The sequence below is a fragment of the Lipophrys pholis genome, assembly GCF_963383615.2.
Source record: "Lipophrys pholis genome assembly, chromosome: 13".
NCBI classification, from domain to species: Eukaryota; Metazoa; Chordata; class Actinopteri; order Blenniiformes; family Blenniidae; genus Lipophrys; species Lipophrys pholis.
In genome coordinates, this window is record NC_137632.1 from 6,524,044 (window position 1) to 6,546,413 (window position 22,370).

General features: G+C 43.7%; 1 protein-coding gene across 11 annotated transcripts in view; it reads right to left on the minus strand.

The window, feature by feature from the left end:
- Positions 1-331: 331 nt before the first annotated feature.
- Positions 332-22,370, minus strand: part of lmo7a (LIM domain 7a) — a 49,720-nt gene continuing 27,681 nt past the window's right edge. Inside the window, exons 9-30 of one of the 11 annotated variants that reach the window (XM_080478616.1) lie at positions 18,377-18,406; positions 17,444-17,558; positions 16,531-16,670; positions 15,367-16,054; positions 14,779-15,048; positions 14,275-14,389; positions 12,881-13,042; positions 11,809-11,993; positions 11,630-11,693; positions 11,313-11,369; positions 10,217-10,242; positions 9,927-10,034; positions 8,432-8,518; positions 7,536-8,122; positions 7,300-7,356; positions 4,549-4,604; positions 4,278-4,436; positions 3,645-3,831; positions 2,941-3,267; positions 1,634-1,742; positions 1,105-1,207; positions 332-1,004 (exon numbers count right to left, since the gene is read on the minus strand). In XM_080478616.1, the coding sequence (XP_080334742.1) occupies positions 982-1,004; positions 1,105-1,207; positions 1,634-1,742; positions 2,941-3,267; positions 3,645-3,831; positions 4,278-4,436; positions 4,549-4,604; positions 7,300-7,356; positions 7,536-8,122; positions 8,432-8,518; positions 9,927-10,034; positions 10,217-10,242; positions 11,313-11,369; positions 11,630-11,693; positions 11,809-11,993; positions 12,881-13,042; positions 14,275-14,389; positions 14,779-15,048; positions 15,367-16,054; positions 16,531-16,670; positions 17,444-17,558; positions 18,377-18,406 (3,655 nt within the window). In that variant the 3' untranslated portion in view covers positions 332-981. The remainder of the gene's footprint in view (positions 1,005-1,104; positions 1,208-1,633; positions 1,743-2,940; positions 3,268-3,644; positions 3,832-4,277; positions 4,437-4,548; positions 4,605-7,299; positions 7,357-7,535; positions 8,123-8,431; positions 8,519-9,926; positions 10,035-10,216; positions 10,243-11,312; positions 11,370-11,629; positions 11,694-11,808; positions 11,994-12,880; positions 13,043-14,274; positions 14,390-14,778; positions 15,049-15,366; positions 16,055-16,530; positions 16,671-17,443; positions 17,559-18,376; positions 18,407-22,370) is intronic. The other 10 variants (XM_080478622.1, XM_080478620.1, XM_080478619.1 and 7 more) reach the window with 10 other exon arrangements.

Here is a 22,370-nt window from a genome sequence, read left to right on the forward strand (position 1 = left end):
CTGAATTAAGAAAATAGCCTATCAAAGTATAATCAAATATAATGCATGCACGCTGAATAAAATATGCATGACAAATTGGCTTTGGAGAACACAGAGCAGGCAGGTCCTCTGAACCTTAGCACAAAAGCTCATTGAAATTCCTTTCATCATTACCGTGGCACTACAGAGAAACAGGGCACGAGGGGGACAGACAGAGAAAGATGAGTATAATGATTTCTGATTAGAGAAGAAGGAAGAGCCTTGCATCATACACTGGAATATTATTGGACAGAATTGTGTGTTTTGTTTTGTTTTTAGTGCTGAAAGAAAATAAAAACGCTTCCAAAATGTTTGCTTTAAGCCATTTTATTTACATTGTTATGTTTGCATCAATGCCATTTCTTATGACGTATAGTCTTCAAACAGAAATCTGCTGTATGTGTACGGTCCTCCATCATTAAAAACTCCAGTTATAAGTGCTATCCAAGAAAATGCTTTTAAATACATTATAAGAGAATTCCAATAATCTTAATTTCTCCTCCCTGTTTTGAACGAAAAGGCACACAGACACGATAAGGATACCTCTGAGGACAGACACGTTAATACCACTGGACTCGGTTAAAACAGAAGCATGAAAAGAAAGAGGTGATGATCCAGCAGGGCTCTCTCTTGATTTCTATCAAATCTAAAGATCAGAAGAATGATTTTCCTCTGGATAATTGTAATTTTTGCTTGACTAGTTTCATGGCTAGAATGTTTAAAAACTCTGGTGCATGCAGAACCCTTAAACTCTGTACAGCTGTAATACTTCGTACGATATAGACATAAAAGTAAAGGACTTCTCCGCAAAGCTTGCTCCCTCAATCACACACTGTAAAAACAAGAATGTCGAGAAGTATCACCAAACCAAGTGTCCCTGTTACTCTCAAAGGTTTCCACTTTAAAGTTCACGGGTTGTTGTCACAAGTAGTCTCTTCATCAATCTGCTGCAGCACGGTCACATCACATGGATGTTGGCTGGCCAGCTGCGAGAAAAATCGATTGTCACGTTATTCTTTACAAATGAAACAATTAAAGGAAAAGATAAACACCCTCCCGTGGGGTTGGGCTGGTGCGGGGACTCACTTTTGAATCGCATGTAGCAGTTGTTGCAGTAAAGCTGTTTGCTTCGTATTCTGACTTCAGCACCAGCTTCCGATCCTCCGAGGTCAGCCTTGCAGTCGAAACACTGAAGAAAAGGTACAAAAGGAAAAAAAATGATGGAGCTTCTCTACTTGATAAAGTTATACTGAAGCATCAGAAGCGTGAGAGAGTGACGAGGACAAACAAACCTTGACCGTCAGAAGAGAAACAGAGAAGTTTATCAGAGAAGAAAACTGAGAGAGAAAGCAAAAGACTGGCACAGCATCAGGATTCAATCAAACCAAGAGCAAGAGTTCCAGGGAGATTCAACAATCAGCAAGGTGGTGGAAAAAGAAAGAAAGTGATTCGTTATCAGTTCACAGGTTTTGGAAGAGAAAAATCTAGATCCTGCAGGAATCACAAGGTTAGTGAAACAGAGAACAAGACCCCCGGAGAGGACGGGTTAGTTTCTGAGGATGGGTCGACGAGTGCTGGCAGTGTGCTCCGGGGTCGACGGGAGTCCGACGCTCACCTTAAAACAGCTCAAATGATAACAGAGCCCGAGGGACTCGATGATCATGGCTGCTCCCTTTCCCAGCGGGTTCTCACAGAACGTACAGATTTTCTTGCCACTGACTGACCTGGATTACAGAACGCACAGCTGTGATGTGAGATCCAGGCATACATGAGGCATGTACGAATGCACGCACACACACACACACACACACACACACACACACACACACACACACACACACACACACACACACACACACACACACACACACACACACACACACACACACACACACACACACACACGACACTGATATACACCGGGGTTAAACGTAAGTCTACTGCTACATCCGATAAATATTGGCATGTTTAATATTTTGCTTGGATATGGACCAAGTGGAGCTTTAAGGATGATTACAGTTAATCGAATGATGGAATCAGTGTTTGTAGGAAAGTATCAGTGCCAGGCTGTAGCTTCATAACACTGACATGAAACATGAAGTGAGGAAGAGGAAACTCAATGCACAACTAAAATGAACCAAACTACAATATATAGGTAAATAATTTGTCATACACAATCTAAATAGAAATAGTAGACTTTCTTATGTTTAACCAAGTATGAAAAGAAAAAGATGAGCTCGTCACCACCGGTCCCTATCCTGACATATGGTCTGGAGCCCTTATCTCACTAGGCTGAAACAAGTTGGAATTCATGAAGGAGTTTCCAAAACATCTTTAATCATATGCAAGAGTTTGCTATTTCCTCACACGAGTTGCCTCATAAAGCTCTTGTTTTATCTACCCACTGAGCAAAGAGTGGTTTTTAAGACATCATCTCTATACCTCCAGAAGACGTCTTCAGGGAAGCCAGAATAAAACTTTACTGAACATCTTTCCTGGACATTGTTTGGATGTCTTGTCTGGACGTCATATGAACGTCAATGCAATAGAAACAAAAGAAGATAGTGCCTCCACCTTGAATCAGACCATGGACCATTCACACAATACTTTGTTAACTTGTCATATATACGTGACAGGCTTACAAACGTATTGTAAGAATTAATGTTACCTCAAGTGTGCAACAACTTATAATCGTTTTTCACTTTGAATAGACTGTTGACTGCGTCTATTGTACGGTTGTTACCAAAAAGGTGTGATTTTATCAAACAAATGTTTTGTGTCGTGCAAATGTCAAGTGAGTATTGTGCAAAACACGACCCAAACCTTGGAGTCTGTGTAACATTCTTGCAGCAGGTATGAATTGTGGGACCCAGTACACCAGTGAGCAGTGAAAGCCGGCCTGAAGCAAAGCAGCGTTTTTACCTGCTCCGCTGCGGAGTGGCGCCCGCCTCGGACGCCGGCTCTGGAGAGGTGGCGGGTGATGGAGAGGAAGATGAGGGGGAAAGCGACTGCTGAGACCACAGAGACGAGGGAGTTCCTGCCCCACCTCGAAGGGAACCCATTGAATAGGAAGACGGCAGGGTGGAGGACCCGGGCCGCTGGGCCCCCGTCCCACCACCGTAAAAGGGAGTGCTGCCAGAAAGCGCAGAGTGAGGCCGAGCCTGGCTTTGGACATACGAGTTGGCTCGGGGTGTCCATGATGAGCGCCATAAGTTGTAGGAGGTGTCCAAATTATCCAGAGACTCGCCTCTGCAAAGCCAACCCACGCCACACCCATGTTAGCGGGTTAGTGAGAGAAATTAGTGTGGCTACAACCTGTTTTTTTGTTTTCAAGACCCCCCCGTCTTTGGGCTGCTTTGTTCATTGATCTCCAGATCGGTGCGTTTTTCTGTCTGGTTGGATACTGAAAAAGTTATATGAATCTGGAACTTGCCCCACTCTACTTTGAAGTGACGCCTCAAACATCACTCTGATGGTTTCACGGGGGGTCTTTAATGCCACGAATGAAAAGTTGTAGCCTCACTAATTTACAGTAAATCTTTTAGCTTTTGCACAAAACTTGAGGTAAAAAGATGTTAGTCGGTGTAAAAAAGCAAATCATCACTGCCATCACACAATAATTGTACCTGCGCATGGGCGGTATGTCCGTCTCCAGGCCACTGGTGACGGAGCTGGAGGAGCGCTGACGGATCCAGCTGTTGTCCCCGAGAAGCGAGGTCTTCTTTTTCATCTCGTTCAGGATCTGCTGGCGCTCCAGCTCCGCCTGCGACGAGGGAAGCTGGCCCTTCCTGTCCCCGAATCCACCTCCTGTCACTGCACCCGGGGAGGGGGGGGGGGGGGGGGGGGGGGGGGGGGGGGGGGGAGAACAGGAATATCACAAACAAGAAAATCAAAGGTCGTGCAGAGGTTAAAAACTGATTCTCGAGAATGACAGTTGAGGAAGCAGTGAAAAAATAGGAGAGGGTGATTAAGATCTGGATGGTGTATTGTTTTCTCAGTGGATTAGACAAACTGCAATCAATTTTCTGAGGGCGAACATTCATCAACCTGGAAGAACCAACTCTGTAATCAAAGAATTAATCATTGTGCAGCGTGTAATTTTCCACCTAGCTGGCCGATTGATTTGCCATTTGGCAGGCCGACCTCAAATCAAACAGCCGTAAGTTTGGATTAAGTGAGACGTCCCCATTGACTGATCAGCTGATCAAAACGGGGAGCGGTCCAAAGCAGAGGGGCGGCGCTTCAGAGGCGAAGCCCACCTCTCTCTGGCTCTCTGTATCTCATGGCATTGAGGATGTCTCTGCGCTCCAGCTCCAGCTCCGACGCGGCCCTCTCACTGCGGGCCTGCTTGTAGTGAGCGCTCCTCGACTGCTCCTCCAGCAGCCAGTGAGCCAGCCCCCCCGGCTGCACATACGCTCCTGCAGCGTCCCACAGGTATGTCATGGAGTCGTTATGAAACACACTCAGGCTGCTGCTGGCATGGCTTCAGCAGGTAAAACATTGGTGCAACCAAGTGCATAAAATACTGACCTCTGGGCGGAGGTGTGTCCGCTTCATCGAGCTGGGGAGATGATTTGGATTTTGTCCTGTCGAGCAGAAAATAATATAAATGGGAGTCAATCGTTAATCTCCATGTGCAAGTTTCAACATTCAACACTGCTGGATTATGAGATACGTATGACCGCAGCACATGAAAGCTCATTGAGTTTATGAAGTTTATATTAAAGGATTATATTCTATCTAGTTATTTTTCTTTTTTAATTTGACCTTTATTTAAACAGGTAATCTTGTTGAGACACGGTTTCATTTTCAAGCGAGATCTATTTAAATACATACGCAAACTTACATTACATAAACGTCACATTAAAGGACAGACAGAAAATACAAAAGTACAGTAGTATGATGTTTCGCTGTATCTTGTGTTATTTTACTTGCTATTTTGTCATTGATTTCTTACAAACTACTTTTATTTCTATCCATCCACCCATCCGTCTATAACCATTTCTCCAGTTCAAGGTCGCCGGTGCTGAACCGAGCTGTCTCTGGGCGAAGGCAGGATGCAAAGTGGAAACATCGCCCAGCAGTCACACAACAAACACAACGACAGTCAAACACACTCATACACACACCTAAAGGCAATTAATTATCCATGTGGATAATTAGTGATGTCAGACTGGAATACCAGGAGAACCTCCATGCATGCAGAGGGAGAACATGGGAACCTCACAGAGTTTTCATGGGCGTCTTAACCACCACCCCACATGCAGCCCGACACTTTTTTCTAAACTATGATTTTATTTTTGATTTATCTATTTTTCAACACCAGTTTTACCTTTCTTTTGATCTATTACCATTACATTGTTATATTTTTTAATATCTATTTTAATTGTATTTCTTATACGGTTAACAATTTCATCTTGTTTTTGCCATTTTCATATTTTATCTCACTTATTAAACGTCTTGAAGGTCTTTTTTATCCCGTCACTCTCTGTTCCCCCTCCACTGTCAACCTTCACATTAATGTTGTATTAACTGTTTTTATGTCCTTCATTGTCTCTGTCAGTGTTTCTGTGAAGCATTTTGAACTATTACCAACCCGAGAGGAAAGCTGTGATTTTGATTAATAAAGAGTGATTTAGGTCTTTTTTCCCCTTTAGTTTTGAGATCATTTCGCTTTTCAATTAAAAGTATTTTTATATACCAGATACCACAGTAAATAAATCTAATTATACTTGTGAAATGTGTAGAATGAAAATGCTGGTTGCAGACCAATAAGGGGGAATTCTAATCCCAGCTAAATGTGCTGGTTGTTCTGCAATTATTTCACATTTAGTAGGATTTAGTATTTTCTGGGAAAGCCTGATTCAAACAGATCCAGAGAGCGAGAGAAAGAAATAACTGCAAACAGTTAGACAGTGAAACTGTGTCAGCTTTGTTCTTCTCTATCAATCTGTTGAAAAATTAACAAAGGAAAATCAGAGCGCTAATGGAACATATCTGATATTAAATCATTCAATGTTATGTTTTCAAGTCAGATGAACACGAGGGTGTCGCATATTGTATGCATTGTCTTTTAGAAATGTGACTTGGGGACTTTTACATATTCTAATTTGATTAATGCAACCCTAGCTGAAGAAGGATATAAAAGATTGGTGGAAACATTTTGAATAATTTCCACTGAACCATGTTTTATGTGTATAATTTATTAATTGTGTGTCGGAGTTGTTCTGTTATAAAAAATTGAATCAAACATGTGGGAAAAAGAAACTGTTATGTGTTTCACTGACAGTGATGCTGCTTGATGGGAACGTGTCACATCTGGAGTGACGTTACGTCTGAAGATTCAAAAACAAGGAATTCAAAGCCGAACATGTGAAAGATTACGATGTTTCTTACTGATGTCATTCGATGCATTATTCAGTTATGCCATAGTTTCTTTTTACCGACATGTGAAGCAGGATGTTTGTACCTTGCTGACATGTTTCACTTGTCTGTAAAAAAGAAACTATAAAATACGTTTAATAATATTGATAAAATTAACATAATTCAGGGACTATTCACAGTGTCAATAAAAGTTAATTATATCATCACTTTTAGCATTAATAAGGAAGAAATGTGTTAGTGTAGTTATAAGCATCATTCGATTAATTGTTCTGAGTTAAAGGTTAATTATTATGCTGCAGAAATATTATGTCCTGTTATGCAAACACATTTATGAATTCCATATAATTTCTATGCATAAGTCAAACTCTATTGTTTGGAGGGATTAAAAAATACATAAATGACTATATCTGCATACCTTGCAGGTTATCTAACATTCAGGAAATTACACATGCTGATTATACATACCAATTAAAATGTATTTTATCAAAATATTCTGAAATGATTAATATCAACTCAATTCTCTGAAAGGCGTTGATAATAGGTTACGAGGCAGACACGTGCTGCATAAAAAGCACCTGTGATGCAAGAAGAGGTTATTGCTTTGATTAGAGGGAGCTGTACTAATAAACTAAATTAATCATACTTTATTAATCCCCCCTTTTTTTCTGCATTGACCAATCCTATTTCTAGGATGCGGTAAGGCCACATCACGCTGCTCCAGGGAGCTGATGGGGGTCAAGGGTCTTCCTTAGGGACCCACAGTGGTGACAAGTCAGATGTGAGATTCACACCTATGAACTTCCGGTCCCAAGGTTGCTTCACTAACCTCTAAACAGATGAGTTTGCATAAACGCACACACACACACACACACACATGCACACACCTCCTTCACTAACCTGTCGGTAAAGGACAATGATGGCTGGACACTGGTAAAGTCATAGGAGCCAGCGGCCCTATGGTGGTGAAGGGAAGTGAGTACAGTGATGTGGGACGATGAAGCACATGCAAAACACATTAGTTGCACTCATGTTAATGCAGAATGAGAGCGAAGCAGGTTCGGCGAGTTGTTGAAACACAGACATGTGAGTTTAAGACTTGGAGGTGCTGCAGGAGGAGCAGTGGCTCCACTGACCATTGCTGCTGCTGCTGCTGCTGCTGCTGCTCCAGGACTCGCTCCCTCTCCCGCCGCTGCTGCTCCGCAAACTCCTGCCGCCTCCTCTCCTGCTCCTCCTTCCTCTTCCTCTCCTGCTCCTCCTCTTCTCTCCTCTTCTGCCATCTCAACTGTTCCTCCTCCCTCCTCTTCCTCTCCTGCTCCTCCTCATCCCTCCTCTGCTGCCATCTCAGCTGTTCCTCCTCCCCCCTCTTCCTCTCCCGCTCCTCCTCATCCCTCCTCTGCTGCCATCTCAGCTGTTCCTCCTCCCTCCTCTTCCTCTCCCGCTCCTCCTCATCCCTCCTCTGCTGCCATTTCAGCTGTTCCTCCTCCCTCCTCTTCCTCTCCTCCTCCTCCTCTCTTTCTCTTTTTTTCCTCTCCTCCTGGAGACGCTGCAGCTCCCGCTCCTCCTCCTCCCTCTTCCTCCTCTCCTCCGCCTGCCTCTGGCGCTCCTGCTCCTCCTTCCTCTGCCTCTCCTCTTCTTCCCACAGAAAAGATGCAGGCTGTGTGAGGGAAGATAGTGGCGAGCGTGGGCCGAAGGAGTGGCTGTTCACCTCCAGGCTCCTCAGCTGATGGAGAGAAAAACAAAAGTGAAAGTTCGTAAAGTGAAGGACGTTTTCAACCCCACTCTTAACACCCCAAAAACAAATCTCCTCATACGGGTGCTTCTTGCACGAGGCCCAGACATGTTCGGCTTGTGCTTTTGCTCAGTTTTGCTCTATAGTAGGTCTATGTTTTTAGAAGTTAGACACAGAAATGCATTTTGTTTAATACATTTATGCAAAACACTGTCATGGGGGATAAGTTACTGCCATATTTTGTTAATTTAAAAATTCATATCAGTTATTACGGTATAATTAACACAAATCAAGATCTACCTCTTGCTGGTCCACATTTATAGCAATCTCCTGCTGAGCCTTGGTCCATTCCTCCTGCAGTTTCTCCTGATCGCGTTTATATTTCTCCTGAAAAGGCAAGAAAAGGTCCAGGGTCATTTCATTGAATGCAGACAACCAAGGCCAGCTTTATCAGGAAGCACAGTGCAAAATCAGCTTTAGTAAATCGCAAAGCCATGTTCAATGGGGCAGTGAGAAGAACATACAATGAGTTAAAGATTTAACGGATACCATTGCTGTAAAATCTTTCTCTGATCATTTTGAGCTCACCTACATGTTATCTAACCGGCCTGGTGCAGCCTGCCCAGGGCAGGAATTCTCCCTGGCAGATCAAGAAATCAGGCTGTTTATCCAAGAGGGAGCAAGATCGGAGGAGTTAACAAGCCTGGCTACATCAGCACTCGGCTCAACAACCTTTGATCTGCGTCCAGAAATAGACCCTCAGAAATGTGTTTTGACAGGATTGTACTACATTTAAGCTGGATACTCGACACATACTTCACTTTCCGCTGCCTGGGCGCCTTCTACACTTTGCTGTTAGGTGCCATTGAGGAACAGACCACACTGTCAGGTTCTTTATCTCTTGTCAATGTCAGATGAATTAGAATTTTTATTCAGGTTTTGTTTGTTTTTTTGCCTCATGTGCAAACATCTTCTGCAGCCTATATGTTGTAGAGACTTCTTTCTGAAACCTATGAAGTCATATAAAATGTAGAGGCAAGCAAAAAGAAGATTTTTTCACACTGGATTAGTTTTTTCTGTCATAAGGTTCTTATCATCTTTTTTGTGATTCACAGCATAATGTATTGCACAATGTTTATGAAAGGTTTTCACTGTCATAAACAGGATACTTTATGTTCAAACTATATAAGTGTCAGCTAATAAACTGGCCATTGAGTTTGTGGTTATATTAAAGATATACGTATTCAAGACATTGTATGTAGAGTTTGCATGCTTCCTCCAAATACTTCAATTGGTGAATCTACATCAGCTGTAGGTGTGAATATGTATGTGGATCAGTCGGAAGCAATGCAATATTTGTACTCGCTTACTGTTCCGTACAAGATCTTTCGTGTATCTGCGATTTCTTTTATTCTTAAAATGGATCATCTCCTATTTTAACCTATATGAGAACAATTCAGAGTTATAATAAAAAGATTAAAGCAGCAGATAGTCACAATTGGTCATTTTAAACCTGCAGAACTTGAGGTATTGAATGCCAGAACCTGACGTTTCAGAAAATAGGTCCTTAAAAAAGAGCTTACAAGAATAAATTATGTTTTATGTAACCAGGACAGGACCAGGACATTTGAAAGCGTGTCAGTGCTTCTGTGTTCACTTTTGACCTGTCCTTGGTCTACAGCTACCCTGTCTGTCGTCAGCTGGGATCAGCTCCAGTTGTATGTGACAAAACTCTGGATGAAGAAGGAAAAAAAAAAGAAAGAGGATGGTTGATAACTGATGCACAAGTAAGTACCTGTAGGAGACGCTCCTGTTCCTTTTGCCATTTCTCCTGTCGTTTGCGTTCCTCTTCCGGGTCCCAAGACCAGCGGCTGGAAGACGGCGTGATCGAGGGAACAGGTATCTGGAGTGAAGTGAAGTATAATAACCTCTTAAAAAGGCCTACTTCAAAAACTCTTTTAGTTTAAGTGTGTGCTACTTCTAAAACCCGTCCCTAATACTGAGTATGGTGGTAACTTCTGTATAAAATCTGGTCAAACTAGAGGATCAAGCCCACTGGCTTTCATTGGTTCAGACTTTACTCACATCTGGCATTGCAGATTCAGGTCCTCCTAGAAAACAAAGAAAACAATTTAGTCTCCTAACATGCCCAAGCAGGACCATGAATTAACCCTGAAGCATTAAATCACACCAACACAGGGTTTACTGGCTTATTAAGTCACAAATTGATTGATAAGTCAGGTACCGATCACTGAAAATGACATTTCCAAGCACAACAGTAATTGATGCCTCGAGCAAACAAAGGTCACATTTCACCTGCTTGGACTTATTGATTCTCTCAAATCAAAATCACCCACTTGTTGACATTCATATTAGATGCCACCTCGATAATTTTGAAAGGGAAAATCAATAAACTTATTGTGACGGCAGGATCAAACAACAGCAGCATGCTTACAAGCGCCACACAAGCACAGGCAGTCTAAAAGGCTAACAGATGCCTCAATGAGTGCATGCCAGGAATGCTTTTAACCTCACGTGCAGCAAAGTGAAAAGTGCAACCATGTGTTAAGCCTAAACACCATTCAAAAATGCCTCAAACACAGCATAAGTCAAAGATATGTGTTTGTGGTTGGTACGCTGGACAGTGTCTGACATGCTGCCGAGTCCAGTCGCTGCGAGAATGCACCGATCTTTTGAATATTCTCTTCACTTTCCTGATTGCCTGAGTAACAGTGGCTTAGTCGGTTTGCTGAGATTTGAGATTTAACCCCATGGGTTGACAAAGCATGTCAGCATCCAGTTCGTACCAAATAAAGTTGAAGAGGTCACTGCACACTCAACCCTGTTTACCACAAAGGTAGACCAGCGCACTGACACTGGACCCTGAGCCACCTGAAGGAGGGAAGGGGCACAGCACAGTTAAGCCTTGACACCAGACACCAGAGACAGAAGGAAAGAAGGAGAGCCATGGAGTGCCCCATCTAAACCCTCACAGCTCACGATCAGTTGGTATGGGTAGCTTATCAAATGAACGTGTGGCTGTGGTGAGTAAGAAAACATGCAAAAAGTCGTGGGACGTTTGAGGAACTCACAGAGACGAAAGCAGAGAGGATCCAGCCACCAGATTGACAGAAGTTATAATTGCCACTACTTAAGATGCACCCTTTATTTGAACTTTTACCTGTTTCAAAAAACTCTGACCTCCGTTTTAAGTTTTTCAAAGATATGGGTTCTGTCTCTACATGAGAAATAGAAAACAGGATACAGTGAGGCACAACAGAAGAGTACAACAAGTTTAATCTCCGCCTGATATCATCATGAATAACACATTAAGGACGTCCTTGTCAAAGTAAATGTTAAGTTGTTGCAATGATTTTTTCTCTCCCAAAACTAAGTCAACAAGCTGACACCCCCCGACCGAGTTGTTTTTGTATTCATTCCAGAAATAATCGTGGAATCAATTCCGTAACCTTTCTGATTGTGTGCTCTGCTCTTTACCTTTGTTCCTCATCGTCACAGACTCCTCTCGGAAACCTCCATTAACGCCGTTTGAAGCCACATCCTGCAGAGAGACGAAGCAGGGCGTGCACTCATTAGAGAGTCCCCATGCCAGGAACAATGCAGGTATGAAAATCGATCAACCCTGAACCGACAAGAGGTGATTCGAGGTTACTTACGATAAACGGACGACTGGAGAACTCTTTGGAAAGCACCGTGTCCGGGGGTATACGTGTGGTGAAATCCAGGCTGGGGCTGACGACGTTTGATTCGGAGGAACCTAGAATTGTCGGATGATCCATACTGGTCAGATTGATGGTCTTATGGCTTTTAAATGGCAGGGAAGGTTGATCTCTGTCCCAGTCTGCATGCAGACAATGCAATGGCAAAAAAAAAAAATAGAAGGTACGTTTGCACATAAAACCATATGTTTTGTGCTTGTCATAGACTTCTTTGCATGTGAACCCCAACACTTAGAAGAGGATCTACATAAAAGACACCATAAAGCAGGGGACAAGGATGCCATTGTGGGGTTATGGAGAGCAGCAGGGGATGACAGAGAAACCACCTTCCCCAACCATGCAACCCTTTAAAGCCATCATTCACCCAAAACATTCTGTTTCTGTCAGTCTATCAGCCACCAAGCTTCACTCAAATATTCCAACTATTGCTGTGTGTTAGTTCACTAGAGCTATGCTGGTGATTTATTATTTCCTAACATGACGCTTGTGTTGTTGGAACAAGAAGGTCTGCAATATTAACACTGTAAAAAATAGCCCAGTGAAAAGAGCATGGTTAGTTCTCCTGAAGGAAAACTCTGTGTGGGTAGAGAGAGAGAGAGAGAGAGAGAGAGAGAGAGAGAAATGCTGATGAGGCAGAAAAAGAAGAAGAACCACTCATAAGAAATGAATGGGAAGATAAAAAGGGGGATATGAGGAGAGAAAACTTACACAAGGAAAAATAAATTAAGATACAAAAAGCCACAGAGGTCAAAACAACAGTTTTCCCTCAGCAGGAGCGGAAAATGTACAGGTCCTTCATCATTTAGCTGTCACAGAATCATTTATGGATGAGTTCACAATAGTTTACGGACCAATTTAGAATGTCAAAACTGTTTAGCAACGCAGGCAGCGTGAGCAGCACTGTCAGTTCAGGGAGGGGAAGAAAAAAAAGCTCCTTATAATGTTTCATTCATTTTCAATCTGTAATGGAAACACACTCTCACACACACTCTTTAGTGAGATGACTCACTGTTTTGGCCATGACGGCGTATATCCATGACCAGACTGCCCTCCTGCAAAGCCTCCTCCATGCGAGACTTCCACCCCATGTAGCTCATTTCTGCCACCTTGTGCCCGTTCACCGTCAGCACCTCGTCCCCGACCTGCAGCTGGCACATCTGGGCCGGACTGCCTGCAGGACGAAGAGGTCAAGAAGGTTATACGAGTAGAAAACTTTACTCCATTCAAAGGGTGTGGTAACATGGTTGATCCCCCACGATATCCATGGCCGAGAAAGCGATGTTTTCCCATAAGATCAGAGTTACTCTACCAATATTTTATTATTAATGAGTCTCTACGGAAGTTTTAGTGCAAAATTACACGTGTGGCAGGTATGACAGGTATATGTACTGTTTCAAATTAAGAGCATGGGACTAAGACTTAAAGACGTATGCTTTGTATTATCTATAGAGGCCAACAGCCATTACAAAAATAATATTCCATATATATAAGAAATATCACAAAGTCAAAAATTTAACCCAAAAAATGACAGCGAGAAGCTTGGCCCGATATTAATCTGCATGAGTGTACAGTAGAAAAAACGTAGAGGCCGTCATTGTTATGTCGCGTTAGTGTTTTGCTTTCATCTTGCGTCGTTGTATTTCTTCATGCTTTCCTTGTGAGAAACAATCTGTATATGCCGAGTTTATTGTTTCAATAGCTGCAATATAATTGCCTTTCAGTAATTTGTCTGCATATAATATTTCTTGATTTTTGCAAATCTCCTCCAGTCATAAAGCAACCACTGTGTTCATGAGTCATAACATTACAAATATAAAAGAAATGAAATATCTCAGATGGTTAATGAATCTAGTTTATTGTTTGACTTTATTTATAGATAGAAATAACTTTTCCAATTACATTTTTTTTAGATGCACACGGCTGAAAACAAAATATGTGACTTCATGAGGACCAATAATAAGTCAGTCTTATCTGCACAGGAGAGTGGAGGTGAAACTGATGTGACTATAAAAAGCTGGATTTCCAGTATCGCTGTGAGTATTACAAGTACTACTTGTGCAATAGTGAAATGCGGAGCATGCTGTGATGTGCAGGTGGGGAATCTCAGCAGAAAGGGAGGCTCAGGCCCAGCAGATCTGACCCATATAGAAGCTGCCCTACATAGGCCTGGCAACGCCACTGCAATGAACTGAAAAACCTGCCGTTAACTAACCAGCAGTGTGTGAAAATGAAACAGAACCCAGCCAAAGTGAGAGTTTCTAAACTCACTACTGTTTTGCTTGGGATACAAAAAAAAGGTTCCCACCAGGGGTTTTAGCAGTTTAGCTGTGGAGCGTGGCTCTCTTGCACACTTCGTGTCTGCAAGGTGAATAAAGCTCAGCACTTGAGCGTTGTTGCTGTTACCTGGCTGGACGGACTTGACCCGAGCTCCTGTTGAGTCCCAGGCTGCCTGGAAGCCAAAGTCTCTGCTGCTGCCGGGATTCTGGTTGAGGCTGATCCGCATCTCACAGCAGTTCTCCTGGAAACAAGGCGACGCAGGTGAGTGCAGTGAAATATGGGTTTGCTTTCCATCACCCTGGAGACTCATCAGTACGTCAGCTCGTGTGTATTGCTTAGGAGAGAAAGCCTATTGTTAACGACTCACGACTGATTAAACACCAGCCTGTTGCTGTACTTTATATAGTTGTCAAATCATCTCATCTGGATGAATATCAGAAGGCGGTGAAGATAAAATCTGCTGCACTGGATTATGTCCAACTCAATGTTATAACAAAAGCTACAGAAAAACTTGCCTGATCAGTTTAGATTGTGCTTTATAAACAGAAATATCATGAGGAATTCATGTTTCTTCAGTGGAGCTGACAGGTAAAGCTTCTTTGTTTTGACAACAGGAGGAAACTGAAGTACCTGGCTGGTTTCTTTGGCCGGAGCAGGACTGACCAGAGACGAGATGGAAGACAGGCTCCGATTCGAGGTGGTGATCTGAGTGGAAGTGATGCTCTTTGTGGTGGTGACCTTCTCGTCCTCCTCCTCCTCCTCTTCTTCTTCACTGCTCGGTGATGAGCTGCTGGATTCAGCTTTTTCCTCAGGCGTCATGACCTGGTGATACCGGCTCGGCATTGACAACCTCTTAGAAGCATCCGCATCGCCATTGACACGTTTGTGTGAGTTGTCCATCTGTTTGAGATGTAGGGAGAGGAGCACATCATGGAAGATAAACTCAAGGAAGCTGGAGCAGATGATTACAATCACATGATCTATTTCAGTGTCTACAAGATTTACAACTAGCAAGTGTGGAAAACTGCTTCACATCTTTATTGTAAAAGTAATGAACCTGAAGGATTTATACTAGCTTCATTCAGTATTCACACAGTAATGGGTCATTGATTAACATTTATGTGCTGAAAACAAATAACCTGATCAGCAGTTCTTGCTGTTCTGCAGATATTTGTGCCTGGTAGTTTGTTTTCAGTTCTAAAACTATTTAGTACTCACTGTATAAGGTCGGGGAAGAGAGGCGATGCGAGAAGACTGAGACCCGAAGGGCCTTGGCGCGACAACTGAGGTCAGACGTGCGCTATCCGATTTCTGGTAGCTTCTAGGGAGGGAGGCAGAAACCCGAGACACCGCGGGAGGGTTGGGTTCCATTGAGCTGGGCTGCGGTTGTTGTTTGTACAAAGAGCTAGAGGAGGGGGGCTCGACCCGAGGCTGCGTGCCCGAGAATGGGCGCCTTGGCTCCAGCACTGTTTGTCGAGAACCAAAGGAGGAGACGGTCCTCTTGGGCTCCTCGGGCTCGGCTGTGGTGGTGCGTTGTAAAACCGGACTCCTCTGGGGAGGCTTTGCCGCTGGAGACTGGGAGCGGTTCAGAGAGCTGTGGCTGTACGGAGTGATGGTAGGAGTGGGGGCGGTGGTTTTTGTGAAGCTGCGGCCTGCAGGACTGTCTACCTGGTCGATTTTGCGTGTGGAGGGAGGAAATGCAGCCCTGCCGATGGCTGTGGAGGCAGCGGGGGGCTCTTCCTCTTTCAGAGAGGTCACAGATGACTCTGAAGAATAGTACGGAGTGTCAATAGTGTAGCTTCGGGCAGGAAGGGTTCGGGTTCGTGGAGAAATGGCCGGCTTCTCAAATACGTCCTCGTCGTCGTTTAAGTAAGACAGTGAGCCAAGACGACCTCCTTTACCGTCCCTGTGGATGAAACAGGAGGTAAAAGTGGATGGAGGTAAAAACAGATGCAAACTGAGCAGAGACGATATCAAAGACTCCGATGGATGGTTTCTGCGGATGGATTAACAAAGAAGACAAAAAAAAGCCGACAGGAGGTTGAGAAGAGGAAGACAAGAGAACAAATGGGAGGCAGGTTGTGCGCCATGATTGAATTACACTTTCACACTGACTGAAGACACAGTTAGTCTCTTCACTCACTCCAAAACAAACAGCTCTGCACTGTTTAAATGTTATTTCACACATGTTTTTAAGTTATTACCTTCGCAAAAGATCCTCTTCTGAGGGTTATAAAGGGTGTACAAGGCGAAACAGATTTAGTGTGTGCTACTTTCTGGTGAATATCAGGGTTAAAAAATAAAAACTGAAATTTTATTGCTGTCTACATTTAGGATAATGCAGCAAAAGCACCTGATGAGGTGCTTTTGTTCTTTTCTTACCTCTCCTCTTGCATCTCCTTGAAGGTCTTGGACCTTCTGTTGCTGCCAAACGCAACCTGCTCTACCTTCTCTCGCTCCTCTTTCTTCTTCACAATGTCAGAGTTGACACTGCGGCGTCGGTTTTTCCATTTGCTCAGGTCCTGCAGTGAAAGCAAGCCCAGATCAACTCGTGCATCAAGTACTCTGCTACTCTGATCCGATGCTGGATGAAAAGAGCTTGGCTGTGATGCATGGTGTCTAGCTAATAGTAGTGAAGTTGGGAAGGAGACAGAAAGTCAAAAAAAGAGAAAAGAGGCTCCATTTGAAGGTGTTCTATTTGTGTCCTTTAGGCTCCTCCCGGCTCACTTCCCCTGTGTATTTGGGACTGAGTGACCTAAATGCTGCTTTAGGACTATTATTTTGCCATGACATCAGTCAGGTTGCTGACAGGCATCGGCAGTGTTCATGTGGACAACTATTCAACACTTGTGATTCTTTTGTCCTGCAAAAATGTAAAGTAAAACAATGGCCCACGACCCATTTCTGAGTAACACACTCATTTGCAGGGTTTATTTTACACACATTCATATTAGTGAAGTATTACATCATATTACATCATGATGTCACATTATATTAATTCTAATATGATTTACAGTTGTTAATATGTAGATATGAGGACAGTCTATAGAAAATCAATGTCCAGAGGGCAGCACTGCGACTATCAACGTGTCTCCTCCTTCAATCTAAACAGGTTTTTTTTCACCCTGTGAACGTCTATAACGGCACATAATGATCCCACAAATCATGTGCTCACTCTTCACTTCAAACTAATCAAATGTCTCTCTGTCAAAGTTGGCTTGCCGTGACTTATGAAGCAGGAATGGTGCAGAACGGACAGATGTCTTCAAGCGGTGTGACAATCAGTCATACTCACATCCTGCCACTTATCCTCGCTCTCCTTAACTTGCTCACGGAACTTCTGCAGCTCCTCATAGTGTTGCTGCCGGGTGACTGCGGGGCCGCCCAGGATATCACTGGTTGATTTACTCCTGTGGATGACAAAGGGCGCAAAGATCAGGAGAAGCTATTTTAATCTTGAAACTTCCGAAACCATCAGCAGCACAGCTGACAAGTAGAGGAAATGTTTGACTTGTGCCAGAAAGTTCCCAAAGGATAAAAACAGAAAGACTTAAAAAAACCCAAAAAAAACCCAACAACAACAATAAGTTGCCTCCTGTTATGCATGCACCATTTGTTAGCTGCACACCAAACACCTCACTCCTCTGTGCAACACCCTTCAATATATTTGACACGTGTGCTGACGTGCTGGAAATAAACTGGATTAGCTCTTTATTCTGTAAAGAAGAGTTAGTGTGCACACACAGCACACCTGTCAGTGGCAAACAAACAAAACTGTGGAATAACCAAAGCTCGGAAGGTTAGTAACATATATCACAATCCTACCGTCATGCCAAACAGCCCAGAGTTTTTAAAGCCCACAGCTTGGATGAAAATATTTTGCTCTCACTTACCTGCAAAGATTTACATGTGCCTCATATTTCTATCAGTGCTTACTGCTGCCCAGTCATAACTCTCACTGGGGTTTGGTTAGATGACCCAGCATTCAGCTATTGTATGGGTTGTTTTACTCTGTTGCTTTGTCAATAGAGCTTTGTGGCGCAAAGACCCCTGCCCCATCCCACCCTGAACTTGGCCCAGTGCCATACAATACTCAATGTTGTGTGTCAGCATTTAGCAGTTAGCGAGTGAGAACAGTAGCACAAAAGCAGGAGGCAGCAGGGTGTAGCTGTAAGAGGCCAGAGCAAATGCAAACGTGCCACATTCCTGGGAGCCCATATCAACTCACCCGTCGTCAACCTCCTCCATGGGCTCCTGTCTGGGGAACCAGAGAGAATCATAGACAACAAAGTCACATTTCTGAGGGTTTGGTCTTTCAAAGTGAGTCCAGTGCCCTGGTGAACAGCCGGAGGCCAGTCAGAGATGCTTTCAAAAGTGCACCAATAGATAAACTGGATGTTAACCCAGAGAGTGCGAGACTCTTCTCCCTCTACTCCCGAGAGAGTAATGCCTCTCATAAATGGCCTTGCACCCTGACATTTAGCTGAGGAGGTGTGTAGACGTGTATGTTTCCTAAACAATGCAGCCTTTCCATTAACTCCTATATGATGTCACAGGAAACATGACTTTACATATGGGACTGAAGTAAATCCAGGCGGGATTGACTCAGGTTAAATGGCTGCCTTGTGTGTCCTCCTGTGAGTGTGTTCGTGTGTAAACACGGCCCAGCAGATTTGTGTGCAAGTTACTATGGAGTCCAAACGTTACATCTTCTTTCAGAGCCGTGAGGAATTTCTACAGTCTTTCGTATGAGCACAACAGACAAGACGACATGTATTTGCACTGCTCGTTCCAGCCAAAGTGTTGGAGATGTTATGTTTGTATTTTCCTCAGGCTCAAACCTTTCTACACCATCATACTGCTTCACTTTGAGTTTTAATATGTGAGTGAAAGATTCCTTTTGCTAAGAACTCAACACTGTGCTCAGGTCATATCCATGTCACTGTGGCTGTCAGGTGAGGTCAACAAACAACGGATGCAACACAATCCATTACAAGTAGATACGGTCGCTTCTTATCCTTTATTCAGCTTAAATCTTTTTTTCATTCACAGGCAAACTTGGTCTTATAGGGCAAATCCAAAGACAAATAATAGATTTTGGGTCTGTTCTGCACCCCACGTACCATATCATTTGGTCAAAACTGTTTTTAAATCACACTTCAGAATACACAACAGCAGTCGAATCACTGTGGAAGTGGGTGTACGTAGTGTGCATGCATGCCATGTGTTTTTGCTATTTAAAATATATAATATTCTCATTGTACATAGAAATGACTCATGTGTTAACTTGAGTATTTTCCCTTAATTCTGAGGTGACAATAAAGATCTGAAACCAAAAACAGGTTGTCGAGCTTTATTTAATCCCTTTACACCTAAGTCTGTTTTATGTCGCAATACTCATGACTGATCCAGTGAAAGTGGAAGGCACCAATTCTTTATTTGAATCAGGAGCTTAACTGGATAAAACTCCCATCGGTGAGAGTTAATCCGAACCTCAGCCAGTCAGATGCAGTTCAATATCAAACAGAAAATATTCAAAGATGGTATCAGAGAGCAACAAAAAGAAAACAAAACAGTGTGAAAAGGTCTCCATCTGGTTCTACGGCTTCAGAGCAGCTAGCCTCTCGATCAACAGCTTCTTCCTGTGTTTTAATTGACTCGCTGCCCTGATTTCCTGCCACTTCTGCAGGTCCCCCTCACTGCAGGAGGAAGGCACAGACGGCGCCATGTTACTGGCTCTCAGTGGGCCCTGATCCTGATCACAACAGATCCCCAGCTTCCTGACCAACATGTCATCCGTTTTAGGACGCGTTTCCATCTTGACTTGATTCTGGTTGGTTGTTGCTGTTTTAAGAGACAGAGGACATGGGGGGCAGAGGAGTCTGGCCTTGAGTTCGGGAGGCAGGGACCACGGCTCTGGGATGGGCATGGGGGTGTAGTTGTCAGGGGCTCCAGAGAGCGGCCGCTGTTGTTGAGCCTGCTGGCTTTTCTCCTTACGGAACACCACATCGTCCTCCTCAATGTCGGGGAATTCCTCTTCTTCTGTGCCGTCGTGGCTGTGAGGCTGGGTGATAATGTTCAGTTGTGGCTCAGATGTGTAGCGTTGGCGGACGCCCAACAGTGGAGTCTTCATCGTAACCAGGTCACAGTTGGACTGGAAGGCGAGGGTTCGCCTGGCAAACATGTCGTCATTCTCCAAGTCAGGGAAGATGCTTTCATAATCAATGGGGTCGGGGGGTTCCCGGGGGTCTTGGCGCCCTAGGAGAGGCCACTGCTTGCATTTCACCAATCTGGGACCTGAGGAAGGGTCCACGGGGGCAAACACCAGTGGGGGGGTCAGTAACAAGGGGGGCTCTATCTTGGGAAGCTGTAGGGGAGTGTGTGGTTGGACATGAGGACTGCAGTGTGGGCAAAAGGAGAGAAAAGGACAGAGGTGATGAGTGCATGCATGTGAACTAGATTAAAGAGCAAGAAAAGGAGGAAACGATACAACAAGCAGCTACTGAAGTGACATTTGATTCAAACAAATGTTGATCAAACAAGAATTTTACAATCATATTGTTGTAAAATACAACAAATGCAAAATACTTTAAAGTCTGGTTTAGAAAAGGCTACAAAATAAAAAAAAATAAATAAAAAAAAAGGGATAAACCCGAGATGCTATTTTCCTCTAAAGTCAGTGCAAGAATATTGCTTTATGAAGCATGTTAGGACAGGTCCAGCAGTTTAACAGCATAGTTCATCATTAGTATATTAAAAAGCTTCAAGAGATAAGCCTCAGCAGGAGTAAATCACAATTTTCCTCATTAAATCCATTGGCTTTAAAACATTCCTGCATCGTCACAATCATGCAGCTGTATCGACCTTTTCCCAACAATAAGGGTGGTTTGAGCCGGGCTCTTGGGTGTATGGGAGTGAGCGGGAGATGGGCCAGAAGAGGAAGGGGCAGAGGACAGCCATGGACTGATGTCACAGTCCGAGTCGTCTGACGAAGAACCCGACTTCTTATGGCTACAGCCGAGGACAGCAGGGTGGATGAAGAGGAATGAAGAGAGACAGAACACGGGTGAAAGAGAAAAGAGAGAAGCAATGGTAGGAGGAGGGGAGAAAAACATAAGTAGGAGGAATTTGCATCAAGCGGATATTGCAGTGAACCAAAGAATCTCAAATTTATACTCTGAAAGGTTAATGTGGCATGCAAGTCTTTAAGGACGGGGAAATCAAGTGTGTGTGTGTGTGATAGTAAGAAACCCATGTACAAGAGCAAAATGAATCTAAAAGTGTTAATGCTCTATAATAATTCTCAACTACACTCATGCAAACCATGAAGCGATACGTGTATGTCTATGGAGCATCTCATGCTGTGTATTAATGCCCTCACACACCTGAAGCCTTGCATCTTCTTGTACCAGGGTCTCCTCTGAGAGCCCAGTTTGATCTTCTGTAAGTGTACGTCCTCTTCGGGTGTCCAGAACTTCGGTAGGAACTTGTCGTAAGACGCCTTGTTTGGGAGCTGGGGTTTTACGCCCACTTTGCGGGCATATAGATCATCTTGGACGGGATCAGCATAGCCCACCTCATCATCCTCATCCTCAGAGTCACCGTATAATTCCCTGAACAGGCTGTCGGTGGACACAACCCGACCGTGGTCCACTCTCACGGAGCCGTGCTGCGGGGGCTGCGTTTCCAGTCTGTTGATGCCGCCGCTGCTCAAGAGAGACAGCCAACCACAAGTGTCAATTTTCTTTTTTTTCCCCCACACAACACTTGCAGCACACCATCCAACCAAACAGCATGTTCCTCAAGCACAGCAACCTCACTTGAAATGATGCAAGGATTAGCAAACCAGTGCAAGCTCAAAAACCAAACCCTGAAGGAGTTCAAATTGATTTGAGGACTCGTGTCAACTCAAATCAGTGATCCTTGCTTATAAGATTCAGAGGGAGCAAAGAAGAAGGTGCTGCAGCAAAAATCTCAAGCTCAATTCAAACGAAAACCAACAAATGTAGAAGTATGAAGCAATGTTAAGAGCAGCACACTCTGTTCAAATATGTTGCTCAAGGTTACAATTAACCATGCAAACTAATAGCAAGAGAAGCATTTGTGTTTGCTCTCATCAGGCAGCTACATTCAAGTCACACTTCAGCTTCATGTTCTCTGACCTGGTGCAGGTCACATTTTGTTGGGTGTCAACATTGGGAGTCATAGTGACCTTGGGCCAG